At 35.4% G+C, this 27,615-nt stretch overlaps 1 protein-coding gene across 1 annotated transcript; it reads right to left on the reverse strand.

Annotated features, from left to right (window-relative positions):
- Nucleotides 1-1,189: 1,189 nt before the first annotated feature.
- LOC121431406 (CUB and zona pellucida-like domain-containing protein 1) lies at nucleotides 1,190-23,051 on the reverse strand. Its single transcript, XM_041628971.1, has 7 exons — nucleotides 22,965-23,051; nucleotides 18,610-18,708; nucleotides 16,118-16,296; nucleotides 14,381-14,772; nucleotides 4,820-4,916; nucleotides 4,403-4,622; nucleotides 1,190-4,174 (listed from the first exon to the last, which is right to left on the reverse strand). Exons 1-7 carry the CDS (start codon nucleotides 23,023-23,025, stop codon nucleotides 4,020-4,022), a joined length of 1,203 nt encoding a protein of 400 aa, XP_041484905.1. The 5' UTR covers nucleotides 23,026-23,051; the 3' UTR covers nucleotides 1,190-4,019.
- Nucleotides 23,052-27,615: the final 4,564 nt, after the last annotated feature.

Below are 27,615 nucleotides of genomic sequence, written 5' to 3' on the forward strand. Positions count from 1 at the left end.
GTTAAAATATTCCATATCGATATTTGATTAAAGGCAAATTATTGTATGTCACAATGACGACCAGACAATATTCCTCTTCCAGTATGACATGACAGTTTCATGTGAACAGTCATGCACGGGTGGTTGAATGTTTTAAACAATAGCAATGTCACCAAAAGAAAATTGTAAGAAATGGACCATTCAAATGCTAATGATCATGGCCATCCTGTAAGCATACATTCAACAATTTTAAGACACTGTGGTTATCATTTGAATTGAATACTTAGGGATGCATCATGAGATGCATAATGAGATGAATCATTTGGACACCTACTTTCAAGATGAAGCTTTCCAACCAAGAGCGTGCAAGAGCAATAGGAATGTTGCAGTCTGGGTAATCATATTTAGACAAGTAGCTCGATATTTCCAAGTTTCACCAAAAACAATGTCAAATTTGAACAAGCGGTACATGTATATGGCTACTGATAAAGTTAGAGACCGCCCTAAGAGTGGGTGACCTAGGGCCACCACCCCTGCAGAAAAGGATATTTTGCGTATGCAAAGATACTGAAATTTGACATTTTTTTTCATCGACTAACTTTGACTTAAAATTCCAGTGGAATAGTGATGCATCCAAGTTGGATAACTTTCTCTTCACTTTTAGAGTGGTATTTGACTTTAAGTTTGTCTTTATCGTTTAATGGATATTCATGCCACACAAACTTTCACAACTGAAAGAATGACTGATCGTTTTCCTGCAATTTTCTTTTACTGACGTTGCTCTTGTTTAATGCCTGTAACCAGCCATGCACTGACTGATCCATTTCTTGCAATTTTCTTTTACTGACATTGCTATTGTTTAAAGCATTTAACCATCCATGCATGACTGTTCACATGAAAATGCCATGTCATACTGGAAGAGGAATATTGTCTGGTCATGTTGTAATTTGCCTTTAATCAAATATCTACATGGAATATTTTAACTTTTATAAGTGTCCAAGAACTTTTTTGCTGAGTGTATATATATTTAAGCCTAGAGCATCCCTTTAAACATCTCTCTGTACATCTTTATTCCTCTCTCACCCACCCATCCATACACACCCCCGCAAGATCACTTTGTCACTGCCTCTCTCACACGCACTCACACACACACGCACCCTGACATTCCCACACACACGCTCTCTCCCAAACACACACTAATGGACAACCTCCCACACACGCATCTCACTCCCTACCTCTCATACAATAATGGCAGGGCCCGCTGGGAGAACAGTTTTCAGAACTGAAGTTGATATCAAGGGTGAATATACCGATATTATTATACACACACACCTATAAACATCTTCCCACACACGCTCTGTCTCCCCCCTTCTCTCTCACACACACACACACACTCATAAACATCCTCCTACACACACCCTCACATACACCCTCTCTTTCTCTATCCTTTGTCGAGATCAATGACAAAACTATACAAGAGCATATCCCGCTGTACCCTCATTTATTCAGTCACATCATCCAGAGGAGATCTGCCGCTAAACGATCAGTTACATAATAATTTCTTCAGCATACAGTATGTTTAAAACCAGGTTTAAACTGTGAAATAGTCCTTTAAAACTATATGCGATGATGCGCTTTACATACTCCTTGTTATGCCCGGGGAAAGATTTGAAGAAAAAAACAAGTATAAAATAAACTTTGTTTACAATGATTTGTTTCATGTTATTTCCTCTGTCGAGCTGACACAAATGACCAAAGTCATGTGTACCTGAGTTTGAAATATTTACTTGTGGTAGCAAAGTCGTCAAAAAAGGAAAATACAAATGTTTGTGCAAACCATTTTCTGGTATCATTGTATATTGTATCACCATATTGATTTATTGTTCAGTTTAAAATACTTTTGTAATGTCAACTTATCATTAAAACGCACTGTATAACAGGTAAAGGTCAATAGAGGCCTATATACTGTATAGAGTTACATCAAACGAGGAGAGAACTCAAATATGGTTTCTCCTAAGTAGGCTATCATGTTTTTTCCCTGAATTTTGTTATTTATATATCTTCAAAATTAGGTATTGTCAAGAAGTTACTCTGTGCTTTTTCCTTTAAAAAAGTAAGATTCACTTTAGTTCAACTATCATTCTCAAAAAGATGAAATCGTCGATAATGAATCTTCCTCACAAACTGAATAAAATGATATCAATTAGAACCATAACGTATGACCTCTTAAATTTAAAGCTCCAACAATCTTTTAACACATGAATATGAATAATAGTGTGATTACCATTTCTCTGAAATGAAAGAAATCAAAATTTCATGCATATAAATTGGATATCACTTAAGACCAAATAGTCTTTACCACTTAGTGAGATTAGTAAGATTTTAACAAAATCTGGATTAAATTTTAAACATTAATCATTAAACTTATTATCGTGTAATGCATTTATTTACCCCAATGGCAATTTATTTCTCTATCTTATATATCTATATGAGAAAAGACATGGTTTTATTATCAGCATAGCGGCAGACCACCTCTTTCTTCAGCAGTGATGATTATTATTATTACTATTTTTGTTTTTATCATCCCATCACCATTATTATCATATAAACGAAATAATTGAAATTTATGATTTTCACTACGTTAATTATTGTATACATCGATGTGATCACTAATATTACCTTATTCATCATTAAAATAACCATCACCGTCATTATTATATGTCCCAATAAATCAAAATTACCAATTCATAAAAACTAAAATTTTCAAATAATTAATATTGTTATTATCAATGTGATCATATTGTAGCGTAATTTAAATAATATTCAGGTATTGTATTCATATTGTTTCACTAAATGATTCGCTTGTTATGAATATGCTCGTATATTTGAATGTAACCAGTGGAAATTTTATTTCCTTGACATAAGGATAATATAGGCATAATACCGATAGCTTAATTCCATATTTCATAATCCACACTCAAAGGAGAAGTTCACTCTGAAGAATTGTTTGTAAACAAAAAGCAGAAAATATAATAAAATATATTTGTGAAGGTCTGAGGAAAATCCATTTAAGACTAAGAAAGTTGGCAAAATTTAAATTTTTGGATTTGTGACGTTATAAACTAGCAACTTTCCCATATGCTGTGATATCATGGTAATATGAAAAGCCTAAATTTAATTCTTTAATGGTTTGTTATAACTTATTTTTGTTGTTTTTTATGGAACGAATGGGAAATGATTAGTCCACTGATATACTGAAGGTATAGTATTAACCTTTATAAATTTTCTGAGAAAATGACAATTTATTGATTATTCAGTGCTCACATAATTACGTCAAGCTACAAATCAAAATATTAAAGTTCCAATAACGTTTTCATTCTTTCATGGACTTTTTCACACCTTCGGCAATATTTGTTTAGATTTTTCTGCTACTCTTAAAATCAACTTCTTTGACAAGGTGAACTTCCCCTATAATGTTTATTCTCCTACAGTCCTACTTCTTACTCATACTTAATATTCATATTTAGTGCTTAATGCTTATGCTCGTACTTCACACTCGGTCTTAATACTAAATGTTTATACTTAAACTTATTCATTATTTTCATAACCATCACCACAATCATATATGTCATATATATATATATATATATGTATCAAATTATTGATTAGAATTGTAGTTTATTTGTTTCTCACTACATTCATCATTAATATCAACTTGATCACTACTATTATTGCAATAATCATCACGATGCCCGACACCTTATCATAATCATAAATTATCCAAACCAACATCATTGCAGTTAATTTTGAAGAAGGGATTACATTGTGTTTATTTTCACAGAAATAATCGTTACTAATCGCTCTTTGCAGTATCAGAAGTAATAATTTCATCCGTATTCGTTTCCATTGCTCACCTACACACTTTAGATTTTAGAACTAAAAGTAGACTGAGGAGGCGCAAACAGATTTTCAAATTCTACAGTGGAAGATTCTATCCACTTTAGGGCCTCTTTGTATGAGCAATGGTTGCTCTCGCCTCTCTAAATCCCTTCAATGGTTTCGGTCGAAACACGCTGATAGTTGTAGTTGGTTGATCGACCGACCAGTTTGGCCACGCCCATCAGAATAACCATGGCAACCACTGCAGCGATCATACCAAGAGTGAGCATCGCAAACGGATTGGAGGAAGACACATCTAAAAAAGGGAGTATAAAATAATGCATAAATTTGAATATGGATTGCACGAAAAGATATCCAGTGAACAAGAGAAAGGAACGATTGATTCCTAATCACTTTCATATCACGCACATAATCATATTTAGAAAATCAATTATTTTTCTTCCGTTTTCACTTCTGTTTTGGATTGTTAAGATAACGTAAGATGAAACACATGATTGAAGAAGGGTGTTAATATCAAACATACCATCAGTGGCCATATCGCTGGTTGGATTACGGACAAGGAAAGGTCCACTGCTGATCGTCTGAGTGGAAAGGAAGTCTGAAGATCGTCGTTTGCGATCTTGAGGAGGTGCTCCGGTAGACGGATGAGACCCATTTATAGAATCACAGGTAGCTTGGATTGTCGATCGCAACTCGTCGCTCTTATTGGCACCACATACCTTCACCACAGAGTGAAAGTACACCTGTCCAATGGGATGTGATCAATGGATAAAATCAAATTAGAGATTTAAAAAAAAATAGATCCAATTTATAGTACTGGTTTTCAAGCTTCCTCGAAATGCTAGATTTCGAATTTTTTACTGGATTTTCAGGGAAAAAACTGTTCCAATTTATTTTATTTTGAAAAATATCAAATATGTGTAAAATTGTTGCATTATACCTCTTCATGGTCTCCGACGAAACGGAAAGAGTCCACGCTAAAGCCTTCTTGATGCGGTTCAAGAAAGTAAACTAAAGCTGTTTCGTCAACCGGGCATCTATATGACAAAAATTCAGAACAATGCGATTGTATCAAAATATAAACGATTGTCGCAAACACAAAATGAACATAACCATGTCTTGTATCGAAATAATGGATCCTACGTCCCTTATTAATCTTGTCATAATCACATAAGCACCCCAAAGATTTTCCCAGGGGCTGCTGCGTGCATTATTTCCCATTCGAAGTACCCCCTGGAATTCTGGTAGGTGTGTCACAATCATGTAGGAAAAACGTATAAACAAATGACCAGCATCTTGTGCTGAGGCCCTGTTCTTTTTTGGTTTGTCAATTTTTTTGTCACGAAAACGACCTTCATTTTGCAGCGAAACCCTTTTTTGCCTTATCAAATTTACATAGGCGGATCCAAGTGGGAGTGGGAGCCCGAGTGACCCGGACCCCTTGGTGGAGAAAAGAATGGAGAAAGACGAGTGAATACTATAAGGTGAAGGGAAGATTTGGAAAATATAATTGAAAAATCTCTCATGTCATCGCATGTTTGATGAGATTCTTCCTCAATCGGCTGATAAGGAGCTTTAAATGTAAAGTTTTGAAGTCAAGATACAAAGCATATTTTAGCTCCGACATCGGGCTTTCATTATTTTAGTTTATTTACAAATTGATTTTCAAAACGTGCTCTGTAAAATGTCCGTTTTATTGTCTCTGTATCAATATTTTCAGCTCGCACTGCATGCTCTCATTACTTGATTTGTCAGGTACGTATTCCCTTCTTGTTTTCCATAAAGTTATCAAAATATCCCTTTCTAAGTTTACTCGCATTCCATACAATGTCGGGTATTTTTTAAAACAGTATTAATACACTGCCACACATATGCCACACTTGAAATATCATGAATATATTTAATATGATTGTTTGGCTCCTACATATAATTTGGGAATTTCCAATGGAGGTTTATTATTGCGATTGGTACAAGGTGTTGAATTATTAAAGTTTTAGGGATAACCTGATGTAGTAAAGTGTAGTCAAATGTCAATACTTGCTTACTCTTCTGCGATTTAAGAAGGGAATAAATTTCCATTGTAGATAGGAAATTTCCATTCCTGGGAATATCTTTCAAAAATACTATCCCAGATTTATACCATCCTTCAAAAAATAGGGTGATGTTGCGAAAGGTAACATTTTTTTATTGTGCCACAAAGTTGCGTATTGTAGTTCATTTACAATTTACTATAGATACAATTGTATACTTTTGTTATGTTTGTTGTTCTGTATTTCCTGATTGCATTTTTTTTATTGTGTTGTTTTGTGTTAATTTCAGGATCACTAACTTATAAGTTCCTTGTAACTTCTCAGTGATCCTTCCACTATTCTTAAATATACTCACTTTTGTTGTAATGTATTTTATTGAAATATTCATACTTCTTAATTTGTATGTTTTTTATGAAGATTGTGGTAAATAAAGTTTCAATTTACTTTAGGGCGATATTGTAGACAAGCATTATTCTTTATCTTTAACCAGGCCTGTAATATTTCAATGTAAAAGGCAATGAAGTTGGTGCTTGCATATATGATTTACATTCATAGCATCAAAGTCTGAATTAAGGAGCAGTTTCCAACCATCCTAAAATATTAAGCAAATTCCTTTACTTGACGCAAGAGTGCGCACCAGCCATCTTAGTCGAAAGCTTAATTTTGGGGTATGTAGATAATCATGTTGATCTCTCTGTTGTCCAGTTTCTTGGTCATAATAGTCCGTTAACTTTTTCAATCTTGGTTTGCCAAATAAAAGTATATATTGAAGAATTCAGTCTTTTAAAGATTTTCTCAGGAATAATATCAACCATGAGAATGTGAACTAACTGACATAAACCTAAAGATTTGACAATGGTTACTCTTCCAAATATTGTAAGCTTTCTTTTCCCCAATTATCCAATAATCGTCGTTTTTTCTTTACTTTATTTTACCAGTTCAATTTACGTGCTTTTTCTATATCAGGTGAGGTGTAAAACCCTATAAGTATTTCGTAGGAACATCTGTCCATAATAGAACAACATCATTGAGTGACCATTTTGAGTCACTTTTCCCCACCCACATTTTCACTGTTTTTAGTAATTATATTACGTTTTGGACCTGTTACATTTCCAAATAACTTAAATTCTTAATTCATCAATCCTAGTGATCTTTTATCCAACACAAAGAACAAGGTTTCTTCGTCATTATTGTAGTACTTTGACCTCACAATTATTTTCTGGTTTCAAAACAGGTTAACCTTTTATGTATTTATTATTTTATTAGACATAAATTCTGCTGCGAGGACAAAAAGTAAAGCTGAAATTGGGCAACCTTGTCTGATTCCCCTTTGAATTGAACAAGACTGATATCCAGCCATTACCTAATACTGAGCTTCAAATATCTGTTTACAATATTTTCATCCATGTCTGAAAATTGTTTCCAAAATTCATTTTTCCAGCTATGAAGACACAAAATTGATCTATATTACATCAAAAGCCTAAGAAAAGTCTGACATCACTAAAGCACCATACGGGTGTTTCCTTTTCATAAATTCAATGACATCATATTGGAAGCAGACAGGTGATGTTCAACCAGTTTGTCCGATAAGCGTTTGCAATCGTGCGGCCGAAACTATGAGCATAATTTTATAATCGCAATTTTAAAGCGAGATTAGCCTCCAGTTTTTTTGAAAGTTCTTTATGATCTCATTTCTTATAAATCATTGTAATAAGGCCAGCTTTCTGACTTTCAGATATTTCGGAATGTGTGAAGCATTAATTAAGAGCGCTCAATAATAAAATAGCTTTGATGTCGTTCGAAAAGGTTTGATAAAACTCTATGGGAATACCATCCAAACCAGGTGATTTGTTTTTATTTATAGAAAAGGCAGCACGTTTGCATTCGGCACTTGTAAACAACCCTTCACATTTATTTCTCCCCTCATCACTCAGCTTTGGAACCTATACTGATTGATATATGTAATTGATATAATTATTTACTGTTTTCTGTAATATTTCTGTTTATTTAGTATACTTCGTATATTTACCTTTGCTTACAGATAGCAACTGGGTGATATTTTTTTCTTTCTGAATTACATTTCTTTACACCTAAGAAATAACTTGCGCACTTTTCCCCTTTTTTTCTAACCACCCGACTCTTGCTCTAATAGCATCATCTTTACACTCTCTTTCATATATTCCAATTCTTTTTTATACATATGTATTATTTCTGTTCACCGAGATCCATGTCAACATCAATTTCTTTTTTTTTCTAAAATAGTCTTCGTATCTTTCTTTTGCAAGCCTTGCTTCTACAATACCTCTGTGTGAATTCATGTGCATCAATCTTTATGTTTTCCCATATCTGGATAGGAGATAAAATTGTACTTTCTAAAATATTAGTGATTAATAATTTCATTTTCTCTTGATAACATTTTCCTTTAACACCTCTGTATTCATTTTCCAACATCCTCTTCCTTTTGAAATATTTGATGTTGTCATTTTTAGAAAAATAACATTAGGGTCTGCTTTAATGCATGGCCTTATATCGGTTGATGTGACCTTTGCTTGTAGGATTTTACTTGACACATACATGTATGTGCGACATGTTCATATTATCATATGATTACCTTATTATAGATATGTGTCAAAGCTCCCTAAAATGACAAATACATTTACACTGTATTAAAAGTCAATACATTATGAAAATATTTTGATAGTCTCATATTATGCGCAATGCCCATACGGCACTCTGGATGATTAATTCACCAAAATACGTGCAAATACTTTAGCATAGCGCTAAAAATCGAAACAGCATGATGCTGAAAATGTTATCAAATTCGGATGTAAAATAAGCAACTTACATTTTTAAAATCTCGCTTATTTTAACAAGACAGATATTATGCACAAGTCAGTGACATGTAAATGATACAGTCGATAATGTCCTTCACTCACTATTACTTTTGTCTTTTATTCCTTAAATTATGCAATATCTAATTTATCAGCTCTTCTCATAACACATAGCGGCGTTGATTTACCAACACATACTTCCAGTGAATATATTTAGTGTTGATCAACACCGCATTTCTATTCCCTATGTTTGGTGTTGAATTTAATACCGCATATTTCAAGTGGCTATGTTGGAAAATTATCTTCTTAGGAAGCTACTTATCTCGTGATTTACATGTATCATAAAATTGCCCATTTAATTAGTTCTATATCATGGACTTGATGGTGAAAAGTTAGTAAAATAATATATATATGTATATATAATTAATGATCAATTGAATAATAATTCAGTTTCAGTTTTATTTTTTCTCATTTCCAACAAAACAGTTAACAAAACCCATCATAAATACAGTTATAACAAATTGAAATGTAATATTATGTAATACAATATATATATATATATATATATACAGTTGGGGCCAAAAGTTTACGTACACCTAGTAGACAAACAGTGAACCTCAATTTTTTACACTTTCACTCATTCCTGCCAACATATGATTTCATGGATGCAGACAAGTGTGGTCTTTTCTAAATATATCTGGCATATACTTCAATAAAAAAACACTTGGAGACATTTATATGGTTCATAATAGATATATTTCCAGTTTATTGGAGGGTCAAATGTTTACATACATCAGCCCTAATACTTGGTAGCACTGCCTCCATTCGTATTCACATCTTTCAGTAGACGTGACAATTCGACACTAGCTTCTTGCAGACCTCCAATGGGATTTTTTACCACTCCTCTTGGCAGATGGCATTGACTTGAGTCACATTCCTTGGTTCCCTTGACCGAACATGCTTTTTGAGGTCTGTCCATAGGTTCTCAATAGGGTTCAGGTCTGGACTCTAGTGTTTCGGGTCAATTGTCATGTTGGAACCCAATTTTGGCTAAGATTGAGGTTCTTAGCAGACTTTTTCAGGTTTAGCTGAAGAATTTTCAGGTAGTCCTCTTTCTTCATGGTGCCATCAATCTTCAGGAGTGAGCCAGTACCACTTGCTGCAAAGCATCCCCACAACACGATGCTGCCACCGCCACTGCCCAGGTGTTCATCAGCATACTTCAGTTTGGCTGTACGGTGTTGGTCCTGGAGTTAAGGCTTCTTCCCCGCCCTGCAGCCTCTCAGTCCATGATCATGGAGGACTCGCTTTATGGTAGAGAGGAATACCTTGCTTCCTGAAACTTTAAGATCCTGGCAAATCTCTTTTTTGTCATCCATGGGTTAAGCTGAACTGTACGGACAAGCCTGTGTACTGCTGTCTGGTTGGGTTTTCGCTTTCTCCCTGATCTTGGTAGAGTCTGCACTGTGCCGAGAGTGTTATGCTTGCATATTATGGTTTGCACTGAAGCACAAGGCATGATTAGAGTCTTTGATATGACTCCTAAAGAGGAACCAGACTTGTGTAAATCAACAACACGTTTCCTACGGTCTTCGGTATAATGCTTTGACTTCTCCATGGTGCTAATGGTGCAGTGCTGATCATCATGGTATTGGTGGTACCATTTATAGATACCAACACTGAATCACTGCAGGAACTTCGGGGCAACATTTTTTGCCATTAGTCTACTCAAAAGTAAAAAACCTATTCATCGGTCATATTCTAGCTTTGCTTGACAAAGATGGAATGTGAATCATGCTTCAAATGTCCAAGGAAGAGGTATGCATAATTCTGCATTCATTATTCAATTGACATTATAGCATTATCACATTCCTCAAGTCATTTCCAAGTCCACTTGAAAGCCATGGCACCTCTTTTTTAAACGCATTTTATCACTTCAACAGTGAAGTGTATGTAAACTTTTGACCCATTTATTTTTCAGAAATATAGATATTATAAACCATGTTAAAAATATCTGAGCATTTTATATGAAATATACACCTTGGGCATAAAGTATATGGATAATTCTTCTAATCTTATTGGCAATACAACTGGTTGAGGGACAAAAAATGATGAAAAAATGAGAAAAATATCTTTTTCACCAGGTATATATATATATATATATATATATATATATATATATATATATATAATTATTATGGAATATTTGTGGCTGAAAATAACATGCTGGAAATGGAGAGGTCCACTGTGAAGCTGTGCTTGTAAATCGTGGACCCCTCAAAAAAAATATTCATTAATATTAGATTACATAATTAAAATTATCAAACTGTACAGTTTAAAATGGATAATTTTCAATTTTTTGTGAACAATTTATTTCGACTCAACATACTTGACAAAAATATTTCTATTTTTAAGACGATTACTAGATTTTCATTGTCCTTTGTCTAACAAATTTTTCTTATTTTTTGGCATTTAGTATAGGTTTATCTATTTAGATATTCGCTTTTTAAAACTAAATAAAAATCAATAAGTAATTACCACCCAGGCATCAATTCAGTTTAAAAATCAATCAAATTACTTATATTTCCGATATCCGTGAACAAACCTATATACTAGCTCTATTATTATTATGTCAACATTGTTGCATGGCCCTTGGAAGCGGGGGTGCTTGGGGTGATGCACCCCCAAGATTTTCCGTGGGGGTGCTGTATGCATCATTTTCCATAGGCAGCACCTCCTGGAATTCCGGAAGGTGTGAAAAAATAGAAAAATACAACTTCCATATGACCTTTATTTCGTAGTGAAACCCTTTTCCTTCTTTCTTTTTTCTTTTTTTTTTGCTTTTCAACTTTCTCGGAACTAAAATTACTTCCATTTTGTAGTGAAAACCTTTTGATTTATTTTTGTTTTTTCAACACCTCCACTCAAAAAATCGTTCCCAGGGCCCTGCGGGGGTGCTGAATTGCACTCAAGAAATTCATATTTAGCGTATATCATTCTCCATATGCAGCACCCCCTGGAATTCTTGTTGGTGTGGCAAAATGCAGAAATGTGTCCCGTAAGTCCTACACTTTGTATAAACCCTTTTATTTCTATTAATGTTTTTCCGGGACAAGAGTGACGTTCATTTTGTAGTGAAACGGTTTTTTTTTGCTTGTCAAATTTCTCGGACAAAACTAATGTTCTATTAAAACCATTGCCTTTTTATCAAACTTTAGATCAGCACCTCCAATAAAAAAAAACAAATGAAACGCCTCTGGCAGTCTCGCCTGCTTTACATGATTTAACATAACAGCAGTACTGACTTTGAAAACAGCTATTGGATAATTGATCACAAAAAACACTCATATGATAATAAAATACTATGACCATTGACACAACGTGACCTTTGACCATGACCACACTGTAAAAAAAAAAATTAGTTGAAGTTACTCAAATTGCCCTTTTTTTCAAGTATTTATGACTTTGGCAGTTTTAAGTAAAATGTACTCATTTTCTTTGCATCCAATTTACTCAAGAAGATTAAGTTACAATAACTTAATTCAATTAAGTAAAACAATCTCTAAAATATTTGAAAAAAAAACAAATGGGGAGTGGAACTCCGTGAATTTTTGAATCACGAAAGTCCACTCCCCCACGTCCCACTTTTAGTGGCATAATTATCATCTTAGACATTTTTTATCCAAATATTAGACTTTTTGCATTGTCACTTAACTGTACATGTATTGGTACTGAAATTGATATTTATATGCGATCCTTTCGTTCTTACAAATAAAACAGTAAGAATAACATAAGTATTTTCCGAAAAGCCTAAAAAGAAATCTGAAATTTCTGCTAAATGACTCTTAACTGCTGCTATTGTTTTGATTCAACAAAAGAATAAAATAGTTTGCACGCCCCTATCCAAAACAATTGCAGACACAAATAGATATGACATTTATTTAAAAAAGAATCATTTACTTGCTCTAAAGAATATTCATGCATTATTTAAATAAGGCGTTAATTTATAAATATAAGTAAATTCAACATGATTGTATAAGTAATAATCATCTTTGCCTAATTGGGTTGGATTTACTCAATCAAACAAGCTAGCAGTACGTGAATTTTCTTAAATGTATATTGAACCCAAATAAATCAAGTAAATTAAAAGACAAGTTAAAACTAATTTAAAAAACGAAGAGTAATTACAAATTATAGATTCTACTTATATACATTAAGTGTTAACTACTGAATCAGATTTTCATCTTGAAAGTGCATGTGACCCATTATGTGTACAAAAATACTTGATTAGGTTTGTGTCTATGTTTCACGAACTACATGTGTACATGAAGATCCATTAACTTACATTAAGTTACATGTATGATGCCAATTCAACAAATACCCCCAACATGCCCAAAGTTCATTGACCTGAAATGACCTATGATCTTGTTCATGTGACCTGAAACGCTCACATGACATTCAGAGATACATGGTGACTCTTATGTCCAGGTTTCATGAACTAGATCTACAAAGTTTTTAAGTTATGATGTCAATACCACAAATACCCCCAACATTATCAAAGTTCGCTGACCCCAAACGACCTTTGACATTGAGGCTGTGACTTGAAACTCTCAAAGAGAATTCAAGGATAATTAATTGATCTTATGATTACGTTTCATGAACTAGATCCATAAAATTTTAAGGTTATGATGACAATTGCACAAATACCCCCAACATGGTCAAAGTTCGTTGACCCTAAATGCCCTTTGACCATAGTAACGTGACCCGAAACCCAGACAGGATATTCAATAATACTTGTAACCCCTATGTGTAAGTTTCAAGAACTAGGTCCATGTGTTTCTTAAGTTATGATGACATAGAAAAATTAAATTGGTTAGGATTTTAATGTTGACAACACCGTCGCAAAAGCGGTGCCTTTAGTCTCGCTCTTCAATCTATGCAGGCGAGACAAAAATCAGGGCCCTGCATTGTTGACGTCTAAATTTGTGGTTCATCTTCTGACAATTCCCTGAACATCATGTTGCAACGCTTTCTCCCTGTACCTTTTGGGAATGGGAACCTACATTATGTTATTTTTTATCAATTTATTATTTCGGGGTTTTTTTTATTAAGGAAACCATAAATAATATAAAATCATATATATATTTGAGCAATTGGGTTCTACATGACTTGTGTATCATTTTTTTAAATGAATAAACTAATGACTAAAGCATTTTCCGAATTACGATGACAGGGTATTAACTAGAATATTGCATATGATGCAGCATTGACAAGTGAATACTAGATTGAAGGCTAATTAAGCTGTTTATGAAACCAAAGTCATGTATCAAATACGAAAACAGGAAACTTAAACGATTATTGCTGACACTAAACCGGTCTCTCACCGCTAAAACACTTTTTATGAGGCGTACTATAGTGTAATAATGCAAATGGCAATTACGGCAAAATTTGGCCTGGAATTCCTTTTCTTACGGTATTAATAATTGGAATTTTAATTACTTATGATATACTAAGATGAATGAAATATGACTGTAATATTCAATATATCTATGATTTAATTTATAGATTTTACTCAGAAAACTTGCTCCATTCATGATTTGGTATACGATTTCAAGAGGGTTCCATATAAAGTGCACTTACCCGTCCTTTATCAGATCGTGTCGTGGTTTACTATCCGGATCGCGGTAAGCTGTAGCCCAGGCTTCATCAATGAACATTCCAACGCTTTGCACAGAATTAAGATTTACCCCGAAGAAGAGCTCATAACCCAGCCAGACGGTGCTGGAGTCTTCATTCGCAAAACTCGCTGACTCGAATCTTTTCATTGTTAGATCGAAGGTACCAGTGCTCTTGTCGCTGAAGGCAACCTTACCAAGGTGTGGTTTGAAGGACCCATCAACTGTTTCTGATTTGTCCAAAGAACATTCAACATGAAGTTGCATTTGATATTCACGAGTGATTTCTGTATCTCCTTCAGCTTCAGGTTTTTCATAAGTGATATCATTGGAGAAAACCACTGTAGAGTTTCTGTCCTGTAATGGAAACAAGATGTTCAACAGTTTTACTACCTGCATGTTTTCTGTAGAAGAAGCAGAAATGTTAGAATTCTTAATTCACAACAAGTAGGCAAGGAACAATAGCTTTAACAAGGACATTTCTGGCAACAAGCTGATTTTTTCAGGATAGGCCCAGGAATATGTTTAGAATAACATAATAATGTGGAGCGTTGTGGCCCAGTGGATTAGTCTTCGGACTTTGAAACAGAGGGTCGTGGGTTCGAATCCCAGCCTTGGCGTAATTTCCTTCACCAAGAAACTGATCCACAATGTGCTCCACTCAACCCAGGTGAGGTAAATGGGTACCGGTAGGAAGTAATTCCTTAAAAAGCTATGTGCGCTATGAACGCCTAGCAGAGCCGGGTAATATAGGAGCGCCTTGAGCACCTAACAGGGTGGATATGTGCGCAATATAAATACCCTATATTATTATTTATTATTATTATTATTATTATTATTAATAAAAGTCCTCGTAAATCCTCCAGGAGCACTTTCCACAATCCAATACGGAGTCCAAAATGGCTGTCAAAGTATCAAAATCACAAACTAAGTGTCTTTAGTTTTGTTTCTATTCTGTGGTTTTAAGGGTTTGGTAGAACATTTGGAAGGGTACGGGGACAGCCATTTGTCATGTATGTCAAAAAAAATCAAGATCATGGCCCTCAAAAATGGATTCTTTTTCATACTAAAAAACGACAGTTCGTTCTACATTCTACGCCTAGGGAATATCATTTTGGTAAACATTGTTTAAAGGGTCAAATATTACATAACGACAAGATAAAAGGTCAGAATGTCAAAAATCGAAGACGACTTCTAAAAATGAAGTCTAAAATGGCTGCTGTTACTTACAAAGTAACATTTTTCATCTTATATTCGCCCAAGAGGTATGATTTTTGTTGTCTACACAATAGTTCCAATGGTCAAACAAAATACTTTGGGTCGTATCCGCAAACTACGGAGTTAATTCTAATATTACTAAAGACTAAATCTATTAATCATAAAGATTAACCTTTAACCCCCCCCAAAAAAAAAATGAATAAATCTTTTAGTTTCACGTATTAGAGGTTTATATATGAATCTAATATTTAACTGGCCAATGTTCACAATCAGAACAAATAATGATGTATGATATTAACAGATTATAATAAGTAGAGATAGACAAAATAATCAGCTAATATGTCAAAACTTTCGTTATTCCTTATCAGATTTCGACGAAATTTTCAGCGATTTCAATAATCATTCATCTGTTTATTCCGTATCATATTCGGCCGAGACTACCCCCTATAAAATGTTGTACTATATAATTCTTTACGAGTCATACCTCGGTGATGGTGCCACATTCAATATAGTCTGTAGTCAGAGTTATCTCATTAGGATTTGAGCTGGATTCGACTCCAAAACAGGATTTGTTTGTGAAATGAACTTCAGCAGCATCACCAGAGATAAGACGTTTATCAATGGTGACAGTCATTGAACCACTGTCACACTCAACAGATGTCACTAAGATATGAAGAGACAAGAGTTAAGAACTAGTCTTATAAACATGGTCAAGGTTAATCATACCTGGGACCCGTTGCAGAAGAGGTGGGGTTTATACCCAAGTTAAAAACAAATCATAACGCAAATCCCGAATTCGCGATTTTCATTGATGAAATATCAAGTTGCAAATGATATTCAGGGTTCATTTGATTGCATCCGTTTTCATTTATATAGTCGGAGTATCGCTGCAGGAGACAGGGTGCTGCCCCTATGATTCTTCAACACCGATTAAAGAATGAAAAGAGAAATGGAGAGGGGAATAATATACATTAAAAAATGTTCATAACTAAATGGCGGATTCGGTTTCGACACGTATCAAAATCCATATCTTCTTTAAATTATGAAATGAGAGAGAAATACATCATTCAAACACAAGCATTGATTCTAATTTAATTACACGTCATTTACTAATATGAACGTTTGTTTTACAGGGTACCGACAAGATTCGATGACTACTTTGTCAATACCATAAACAAAATATTAAGGAACTTATGTTGGTTATGATAAAATAATTTTATTGTAGAAAAGCGATCCCCACAATATGACAGAAGATTAAAGTGACCAAACTAATTTCTTACCTTTTCTGCTTGATTTTTCTGTTTTTACCCCCATACGAACAATTCGGGTGTGGCAAAATTTTATCACAGACAGCGAAACCTTATTACTTTTGGGGTCACGTGGGTCCGGTATCAGCCCACCGAGGAGAAAAATAGTCCTTCCCTTTTTCAATTGTAAAACATATATCACTGTACAATATATGTTTTGAATATTGTTTGATATATATATATATACACATAATAATGTCTATTTAACTTTATATTCACTAGCATATTTTGATGCATTAGAATATGACGTCATGAATATTCACATGCAGAAATGTATTTGGCAAGGCGCCATCGCTGAGCAGTGACATTATCTCACGCACAATACAATACAAAGTCGTCGCGGTTTGTTGACTTCTTAGGAAGCTGCACATTAGCATTTTGACCCATATGTTTATAGTTATTATTCACCAGTTATGTTCATTGAATTTTATCTCATGTGTATCTTACTTTGCTTGAAATTTAAGGAAGGATCTTGTTACATAGAATATTCTTATTTCTATGGACTAGTTCATTTCTAGCCTGCGAAAGGAGTGTTAGAAAACACACTGTTCAACATTTTGGAGTGTGTCGTTATGTATCCAGTTTATAACTCATGAATCTTGGAAAACACATTGATATTCAAGGTAATTATTGCGTAGTTGTCAGATGCTGATCAGGGGCCTGTTGCAGAAAGAATTGCAATCGATCGCAACTCTAAAAATCATGCGCAACTTGATTTTCAACCAATCAACAGCGCGCACTTGGGACTTGCGATTGATTTTTTGGCTTGCGTTTTAATAAACGCAACTCTTTCTGCAACGGGCCCCAAGCCGGATTAGACTAAAGATATTTTTAAGGGGCTCTGATTGACAAATAAATTCACTGCAGGGCCCGCTGCAGGGTCTATATCTAGCCGTTCTTTCCCTAGGGGTTGAACTTGAATCTTGCAAATTTAAAAATCTAGTGATACTTCATACTTAGAACAATATAAATTGTATCCTACAGGTTCATTGCAAATGCCATGGCCCTTAGGGGGGGGGGGGGGGGTAATGGAAAGAGAATAAAAGACAAGCTATAAATTAGTTTACCCTTCATATCCTCATCTTATATCTAATCTGGAACGTTCGAATGTTAAATGTAACTATAACTATTGTCTTTATTGTATTGAATTATTGCGATGTATTGTATTATTTCATCATTAATGATTTATCATTTCTTGATGAAAGTTACATTGTATTTAATATTTTGTGAGATATGAAAACAAAATAAACTTGACTCAACTGAGAGGAGTAAGAGGTCGCTTGCGAACGTTTCAAATTCCAAAGACTGGGAAATCTTTCACCATCAATGCTAGTCGGTGAACGAAGCGACAAGTTATGTTAGCTTGATTCAACAGGCAACTCGTTCTTCATCATGATTTTTAAATTATTTTTAGCATAACCTTTAATCAACCAATTGTAACTCAGGACTTCCTTATTTTAATTCAGTTTTGACAATGTCCCCATTTACAGCTGGAAGATTTGCCGTTTTTAGGCCTGAAAGTCATGAGATATTATTATGTACTTTGAAAAATGTATTTCAATTAAAAGAATTATTGTTTCCTTAAAGATTCCCTGCATTCTTACGGTTATTGTACTGTGAGAAAGGGAGTGCATTGATAAAGGAGCAAACAAACAAACAAAATACAAACGCTCATCTTGACAGAGAATGCCTGAAAACCCAGGTTCACATGAACAAGCACCGTCCTCACAGGTCCCTCCGTTGGCACAGGGGTTGGGATCACATTTAACTGAAAACAAACCAAAAATAAACGTCTTTTAATGACGTCACAAAAGTATACCATGTTAAGGTAAGATGAACTTCTTGTCTATAACCACTGCCACAATTTCTTCGGGTTGGTGTATGACGTTCGTGTCATGTCTGTAAAGCGCAGCATTAACTATATGATCAACTACGTTGTGACTCTTTGAACAAATAGCATTTTGCATTTAGTCCGGGTTATAATTGAGCAAGGTGCCACAAGGAAAATGAGAAATTTTCATATAGTGCTTCTAAACCAGTTTTTTACGCTGAATATGAATATATGAAGTAACCAGGCTGTATCCTGAAAATTAACCCGTGAGGGCGCTTTTTTCACAATGGCCGCCAAATTTTCAGAACATTTGAATTTTCGTACATACATTTTGACATAAACATTTCATTGCCACAAAATGAGTGTCATATGAAAGACAAATCAATATCCTACAATTTGGTACCATTTATAGGGGATAAGTAGATTATTTGGCTGATATTTTAAGCAGAAACCTGTATTTTCGTCATTTTTCCCAAAAATTGAAAATTTTGCAAATACATGAATTTACACAATTCTAGGAAAATGAATCAATTACCTTGAAATGTTCCAGAAAACTTTATTGATATACTATTATCATGTGGATGAAACTCCAACTCTGTATCATGCTTTTTAGCAAATCTATAAGGTGTCAAACTTGAATACTTCAATTTCAGAAATGTCGCTTTTTGTATGCATTTCCATAGACTAATACGTATAACATGTGTAATATGTACAGTGTATAGTTAAAAATTAAATGCAATTATCTCCGCTCTTCCACTTGGATAGTAAGAGTAGGCTTTTCTCTATCAGCTACATAAAACAAAATGTTGGCACATCAAAGTCTAACACTCTCATGGGGTGGGGGTGTCGAAGCCCCCCCCCCCCTTGGCTATATCATGTTGTCGTATATTTTTTCTGCTATACAGTACAGCCACTTTAATTACTTTGAAACCACTTGGAGAGGAAAAGAGTAAGTTTTTTTCTACCAGATACATCAAAAGAAGTGGCACGTACATCGAAGCCAACACCTCTCGGGGGGGGGGGGGCGCTGGGGAAGTCACACCTTCCCCCTTTTGCTTATTGCCAATTTATTTGTAAATTCACCATTTTTGACCTACGATTAAGGCAAAAAAGCGTTTATGATTTATAGTATTTTATTGCTTTGAGAGAGTAGAGTTCGTTCTACCAGCTACACAAATAAGCACTAACACATCGAACCCTAGCCCTCTCAGGGGCTGTCTAATACCTTGGTCACATTTGTTCTACGGCGGTCGTACGGCAAGTCGAAAACAGCAGTTTTAACATTTATTTGTACGAGCTACATTTAGGTGGCTTTAGTAAAATAAATAAAACGGCTGTTTTCGACTCGCCTTACGGCCGCCGTAGAGCAAATGTGACCGTGGTATAAGTCACCCCCTCCTTTATACAATGTATATTGCCTATTTATGGAAAACTTCACCATTTTGGATCACCCATTGAGGCATAAGGGCGTTTCTATATCATACAGCCAATTTTATTTTCTTGCCATTACTTAGAGAGAAAAGCGTAGGCTTTGCTCTATCAGCTACATATTATTAAGAAGCGCTGGCACATCGAAACCTATCCCTCTCAGGGGCTGTCTAAGTCAACTCCTCCCCCTCTTTATCATGTATATTGTCTATTTATTGTAAATTTCACCACTTTGAATCGCCCATTGAGGCAAAAGTGCGTTTCTACTATAATGTAAAGCCAATTTCATTTTCTTGCAATGACTTGCAGAGAAAAGCGTAGGCTTTGCTCTATCAGCTACATATAAACAAGTGCTGGAACAGAAAAAAGCCTACCCCCTCCGGGAAGCTGTTAAAATCACCCCATTCCTTTTCCATTTTAGCATAATTATTTAAAAATTCACCGTTTTGAAGCCCCCATTTAGGCAAAAATGCGTTTCTGATATATAGTTCTGTCACTTTTACTGCCTTGAAACCACTAAGGGAGGAAAAAAAAGGTTTTGCTTTATCATCCACATATAAAGAAGTGCAGGCAAATAAAAGCCTACTCACTCCGGGAGGCTGTTTAAATCACCCCATCCATTTTGCATTATTGCCTATTTATCAGGGGGGAAAGAATATGTTTTTCTTTATCAGCCACATATAAAGAAGAGCAGGCAAATAAGAGCGTACTTCTTTCAGGGGACTGTCGAAATCCCCCCCCCCTTGAAATTCACCATTTTGGAGCCCCAATTGAGGCAAAAAGGCGTTTCTGATATATAGTTCTGTCACTTTTAATGCCTTTAAACCACTTAGGAAGGAAAGAATAGGTTTTGCTTTACCAGTCACATATAAAGAAGTGCAGGAAAATAAAAGCCTACCCCCTCCAGGTGGCTCTCGAACTCACCCATCCCTTTTGCATTATGCCTATTTACTGAAGAAATCACTACTTTGGAGACCCCATTGAGGCAGAAAGTCATTTCTGATTATGTTTCTGCCGTTTTTCACCCTTGAAAATACTTGGAGAGAAAAATAATAGGCTTTGCTTTAACAGCAACACATAAAGACATGTTCACAGATAAAAGCCTATCCACATCAGAGGGCTGTGGAAATCACCCAACCCCCTTTTCATTATTGCTTATTTATTGGAAAATTCACCATTTTGGAGCCCCCATTGATGCAAAAAGGCGGTTGTGATATATAGTTCTGCCACTCTTACCACCTAGAACCTACTTGGAGAGGAAAGAGTAGGCTTTAATTCCTCTAACAGCTACATATAAAGAAGTGGCTCTACTCTATACGTTGCTCAATTATAACCCTGACTAATTAAATTTACAAGTTCCTAGTAAAAATAATTTTATTACACATTCGGCACAATGCTAGAAATACTAAAATCAGAAATCTACCTGTGTTCGGATTCAAGCCGCAACTGATGATGAAGTCATTACGACTTCGAATTCAGTTTGTATTTATTTCTATCGGGAGGATCGAAAGGGTTTTCAATTTCGATTTAAGTAGTCTTGCTTCTATTCCGAGCTTTGGTCGAGATGATTTTATAGGTTAGGGTGTTCTCATCAAATGCAATTGCAAGTTTCTTTGAAAATAGGATCGCGACAGATTGCTTAGTTCCAGCTGCTACGATTTGCGTCACAATTAAAAAAGAAACTAGTCTTATTCTTTGTGTAATCGTAATACATCGTAATCTGATCAGTCGTAGCAATAACATTGATCCTTTGAAAATCTTGAAAGATTAAGGAAATTGCGATCAGTTAGAAAAGGTCAGTCATGGTGTTCGTAAAGGGTCACACGACAGTGGGAACAATGTATTCTAAGATTCACATTCTGCGTAGCCAACCACGATTCTGTTCATGGCGGACGAATATGAATTACCATAATGATACGCCTTTAAACCTCTATGTCTGCTCCATTGACAACCGAATATCATCTAAGTTAATCTAAAATTATGTTCGTTCTGACGAGTTCCTATTAAAAACTAGTCAAATTGTATTTTGTTCTAGGCTGCCATTTGCTTTAAGAACTGATCTGACCCGAATCGGTTTGCAATTCATTGATGTCTCAATACTCTCCTAACACTGACCCAAAGATATTAATACAATTATTTGAATAAAATGAAGGATGTTATTTGCTCGTTTCAATATGATACAAGTACAATGATGATTTGCATATTTCCCAACTGTCATTTAGCTTCTGAAATATTGACCCCATAGTTTCATCTTGAATTAGATTTGTATGTATTTAAAATATATTCAAGAGCTACTTTAAAAAGTTCGTTCTATACCCTAGCTTACAATTATATAAGATTTGATATGTATTATATTTCAAGACCGTTTTTATTTTCTTACAAAATAATAAAGTAATAGCCGGAACACCAAGCAATCTCCCATCTCTGAAAGTTTGCTGGCTCACCTCGCTCTCTCGCACATTAAAATGGGCATAGTGGATAGCCATCTCAAATTACATATGAACAATATAATAAATTGATTGAGCGGGTAACAAAATTACATGAATTATGGACATTTGACATTGGCAAAAAAAATCACTGTATTTAGATGGCAGATGCAATATCTCTGCCTGTAAAGTCATTACGCGCAGAAAGGCCGAGAAAATTGCAAAAAATATACCCGTCCCTTCCCGATATTCATGAAACCTAGGGTAATACGGTTTTGTAAATTCCTTGCTCAGATGTCTGATTCGGGTAATAATAAACATCTATTTCTCCTTTCTTACCTGAACCACAGAATCGCCCTTCAAAATCATCAGTGCATGAACAATTAAGTCCTGTGGGCATACATGTTCCTCCGTTAAGACAAGGGCTGTCAATTGGGTGACAGACTGTTGAACAGAAAGACCAAAATAACGTTTAGTTAAATATGCCCTTTGGAAAAAAATATTGGTGATGCCGAAAAAAAATGTCTCCGCCGGGAGTCGAACGCGGGTGTCAAGCTTTAAACGCCGGTGCCTTAACCACTAGACCACAGAGACGGGTTAGTGGCTAGGGCGACCCCGATCCGATTGACCGTCAGATAAACAGATTTTCCACACCACCAATTAAATTTCCTTTGTCGGATATAGGTGAGTTTTGAACAGTGACAAGCCATGCCTCAGTTGGATCAAAGCTATTACTGAAGTGTGACGCAATCAATTTTCCCTTTTTTGCATTTCAGCGCTTTTAATGACATATTTTTGGTAGAGCATGATAAAAAATCACCACAACTTAAATATGGTTAGAATTGGTCCATGGGAGCCCCTATATATGACCCTATGAATACATAATTAGCCCCATTAAAGTCAATATCCTATTTGCTTGGTTCTAAAAGTTAAGAACCAGGCCAATAATATAAGTCATTGACTTCAATGGGGCTAATTGTTTTCATGATGTCAAATCTCAAGCCCCCACAGACCGATTCTCACAAACTTTGGTAGTTCATCATTGGTTCATCATGCGCTACCAAATTATGGTATCAAAAATCGCTAAAATGCAAAATAAAAGGTTTTTGTGACGTCATCACTTCGGTACTCTACTGCTTTTACATGTATGGAACACTATATATATATATTTAGTCATAAATGTATAGTTTGACCCTTATATTCAATACCTCTCAAACAAAATCAATAAATTTACAAGAATTCTTGAAAGGAAGGTCACACATTTGACACACATCTCCTTTAACTTTGTATTCACTAGCATATTTTGATGCATTAGAATATGACGTCATGAATATTTACATGCAGAAATGTTTTAGGCAAGGCGCCATCGCTGGGCAGTGACATTATCTCACACACAATACAATACGAAGTCGTCGCGGTTTGTTGACTTTTTAGGAAGCTGCACATTTGACCGTATGTTTACAGTTATTATTCACCAGTTATGTTGATTGAATTTTATCTCATGTGTATCTTACTTTGCTTGAAATTTAAGGAAGGATCTTGTTACATAGAATATTCTTATTTCTATGGACTAGTTCATTTCTAGCCTGCGAAAGGAGTGTTAGAAAACACACTGTTCAACATTTTGGAGTGTGTCGTTATGTATCCAGTTTATAACTCATGAATCTTGGAACACAAATTGATATTCAAGGTAATTATTGCGTAGTTGTCAGATGCTGATCAGGGGCCTGTTGCAGAAAGAATTGCAATCGATCGCAACTCTAAAAATCATGCGCAACTTGATTTTCAACCAATCAACAGCGCGCACTTGGGACTTGCGATTGATTTTTTGGCTTGCGTTTTAATAAACGCAACTCTTTCTGCAACGGGCCCCAAGCCGGATTAGACTAAAGATATTTTTAAGAGGCTCTGATTGACAAATAAATTCACTGCAGGGCCCGCTGCAGGGTCTATATCTAGCCGTTCTTTCCCTAGGGGTTGAACTTGAATCTTGCAAATTTAAGAATCTAGTGATACTTCATACTTAGAACAATATGAATTGTATCCTACAGGTTCATAGCAAATGCCATGGCCATTAGAGGGGGGGGGGGTAATGGAAAGAGAATAAAAGACAAGATATAAATTACAAGCTCTGCTTTTTGATAGTTTACCCTTCATATCCTCATCTTATATCTAATCTGGAACGTTCGAATGTTACATGTAACTATAACTATTGTCTTTATTGTATTGAATTATTGCGGTGTATAGTATTATTTTATCATTAATGATTTATCATTTCTTGATGAAAGTTACATTGTATTTAATATTTTGTGAGATATGAAAATAAAATAAACTTGACTGGAGTAAGAGGTCGCTTGCGAAAGTTTCAAATTCCAAAGACTGGGAAATCTTTCACCATCAATGCTAGTCGGTGAACGAAGCGACAAGTATTATAATAGCTTGATTCAACAGGCAACTCGTTCTTCATCATGATTTTTAAATCATTTTTATCATAACCTTTAATCAACCAAATGTAACTCAGGGCTTCCTTATTTTAATTCAGTTTTGACAATGTCCCCATTTACAGCTGGAAAATTTTTCCGTTTTCAGGCCTGAAAGTCATGAGATATTATTATGTACTTTAGAAAATGTATTTCAATTAAAAGAATTGTTTCCTTAAAGATTCCCTGCATTCTTAAGGTTATTGTACTGTGAGAAAGGGAATGCATTGATAAAGGAGCAAACAAACAAACAAAATACAAACGCTCATCTTGACAGAGAATGCCTGAAAACCCAGGTTCACATGAACAAGCTCCGTCCTCACAGGTCCCTCCGTTGGCACAGGGGTTGGGATCACATTTATCCGAAAACAAACCAAAAATATACGTCTTTTAATGACGTCACAAAAGTATACCATGTTAAGGTAAGATGAACTTCTTGTCTACGACCACTGCCACAATTTATTCGGGTTGGTGTATGACGTTTGTTAAGGTCTTTAACTGTAAACTCCTGCTATAGTGTAACTCGCTCCCTAGCTGATTGAAAATCTGTCCAGTGTGTGCGCGCACTGCCTCTGTGTTGTTTGGTACCATCATAGAGATGTATATTATTGAAATCTCTATGGGAACCATTTGTTTGTACACCAACGCACCGGATGCACGCATATGATCATAGGATCCACTGCATGAACACGCACACGATCGCCTGTGATTTGCTCTAAATGAAAAATATGCTGCAGTTTTTTACCAGGTTATTATACGTCTTAAATCTCGTTTATTTTTTGATGAGAAAGATGTCTTTTTCTAGAACGGACTACAACCCCCACCCCAAAAGAAAAACCTAAGTAGTTGGAAAAAAGAAACATACAGAGCAGTAGCGGACCGTGACCCGGAGGAGACAAAGCATTGGGGGGGGGGGCACTGCATTGTTTTTGAACAATGCTGTGCCCCCCCCATGCTTTGTCTCCTCGGGGTCACGGTCCGCCACTGATACAGAGTGTTTTGGGCGTGAATATTTTGGACTGAATTGATTTTCTCCCCATTCACTGTGCGCTCGTACATTATATTTACAATAGAACACTTTTACGCGAACTTACCCGGCGAGTTACACTATAAGCACGATTCGCTTTTAAGACCGTAATACCTTGGTCACATTTGTTCTACGGCGGCCGTACGGCGAGTCGAAACCAGCCGTTTTAACATTTTTTGTTCCAGCTACATGTCGGTGGTTAAAATAAAAATGAATAAAACGACTGTTTCCGACTCGCCGTACGGCCGCCGTAGAGCAAATGTGACCATGGTATAACATGCGTGTAAAATGTGCCCTCATTTTGCACAAAATAAATCCGACGTTGCACCATCCAAGGGTGCATTCCGTAATCTGAGTAATGACGTCATACATCCTTAGTACGCTCTCAAATATTGCGAATCATCATTATTGTCATTATTCTGTATACTCCTACCAAGTAGTTTGGATCCAACACTAGGTTACAATTTCGCTATACAATGGTGACGTCATACGTTGAATATGTACTGCAAATCAATAAGTAGCAGCTTTGTTCACGACTCTATATCAGACTTGCGTTCATGGATTACATTGTTAACCACTTTCTCCGAACAAAAGAATGGTCACTGTTGTACAAGTTTGTTCAACGTATACCAGCAGAGCAGAGGCGTCGATCCTGGGGGGGGGGGCAGGGGGGCGATCGCCCACCAATGAAAATATGGGGGGGGCAAACATATCATTTTGCCCCCCCCCCCAATAATTCCGGATATGCATTAAAGAAAAACAAGATTGTAATGTTCGGCAAGCGAGACTGGGATACACAGCTCGTTCTTTATTTAAAATCGTGCTCAAAATGTCCGCTTTTCAGATTGGAATAAAAAAAAATTTCAGCTCGCGCTTCGCGCTCGCATCATTTCTGTCGCAAAAACCCATACTTTTCATGATTAAATAGTGAATGTAAATGTCCCATTTTCAGTTCTAAGCCTCAAAAGAACTCCTGCTTCGATTTTCTATCATTTTTTCTTGGATATATATCTTGATCTTTATCAAAAACGTCCATTAAACTCATTTTTTCAGATCGAAAAAAAAAAATTCAGGTCGCGCTTCGCGCTCGCATCTATTCTTCTTTTAGATACAAATCTTAATTATTGGTACCAAAAATGCTTAGAATATCAAGTTTTCAGGTCAGAATATAAAGAAATTTCAACTCACTCTGGGCACTCGTAATGTACTATCTGTGTAGTGAGATATGTATCCTCCTCATGAGTTATTACAAACAGTCCTAAACAGGCACGCTTTTCCTGTCAGTATACTAAAAAAATCAGCTCGCGCTTCGCGCTCGCATTAATTTGTTGGTGATCGAGAAAGGTGTCTGTGTCACATGAGTCATATATATATATATATATATATATATATATTATATATATATATATATATATATATATATATATATATATATATATATATATATATATAAAAAATATATATATATAAATAAAATATATAT

Source organism: Lytechinus variegatus, chromosome 17 (genome assembly GCF_018143015.1).
Source record: "Lytechinus variegatus isolate NC3 chromosome 17, Lvar_3.0, whole genome shotgun sequence".
NCBI lineage: Eukaryota > Metazoa > Echinodermata > Echinoidea > Temnopleuroida > Toxopneustidae > Lytechinus > Lytechinus variegatus.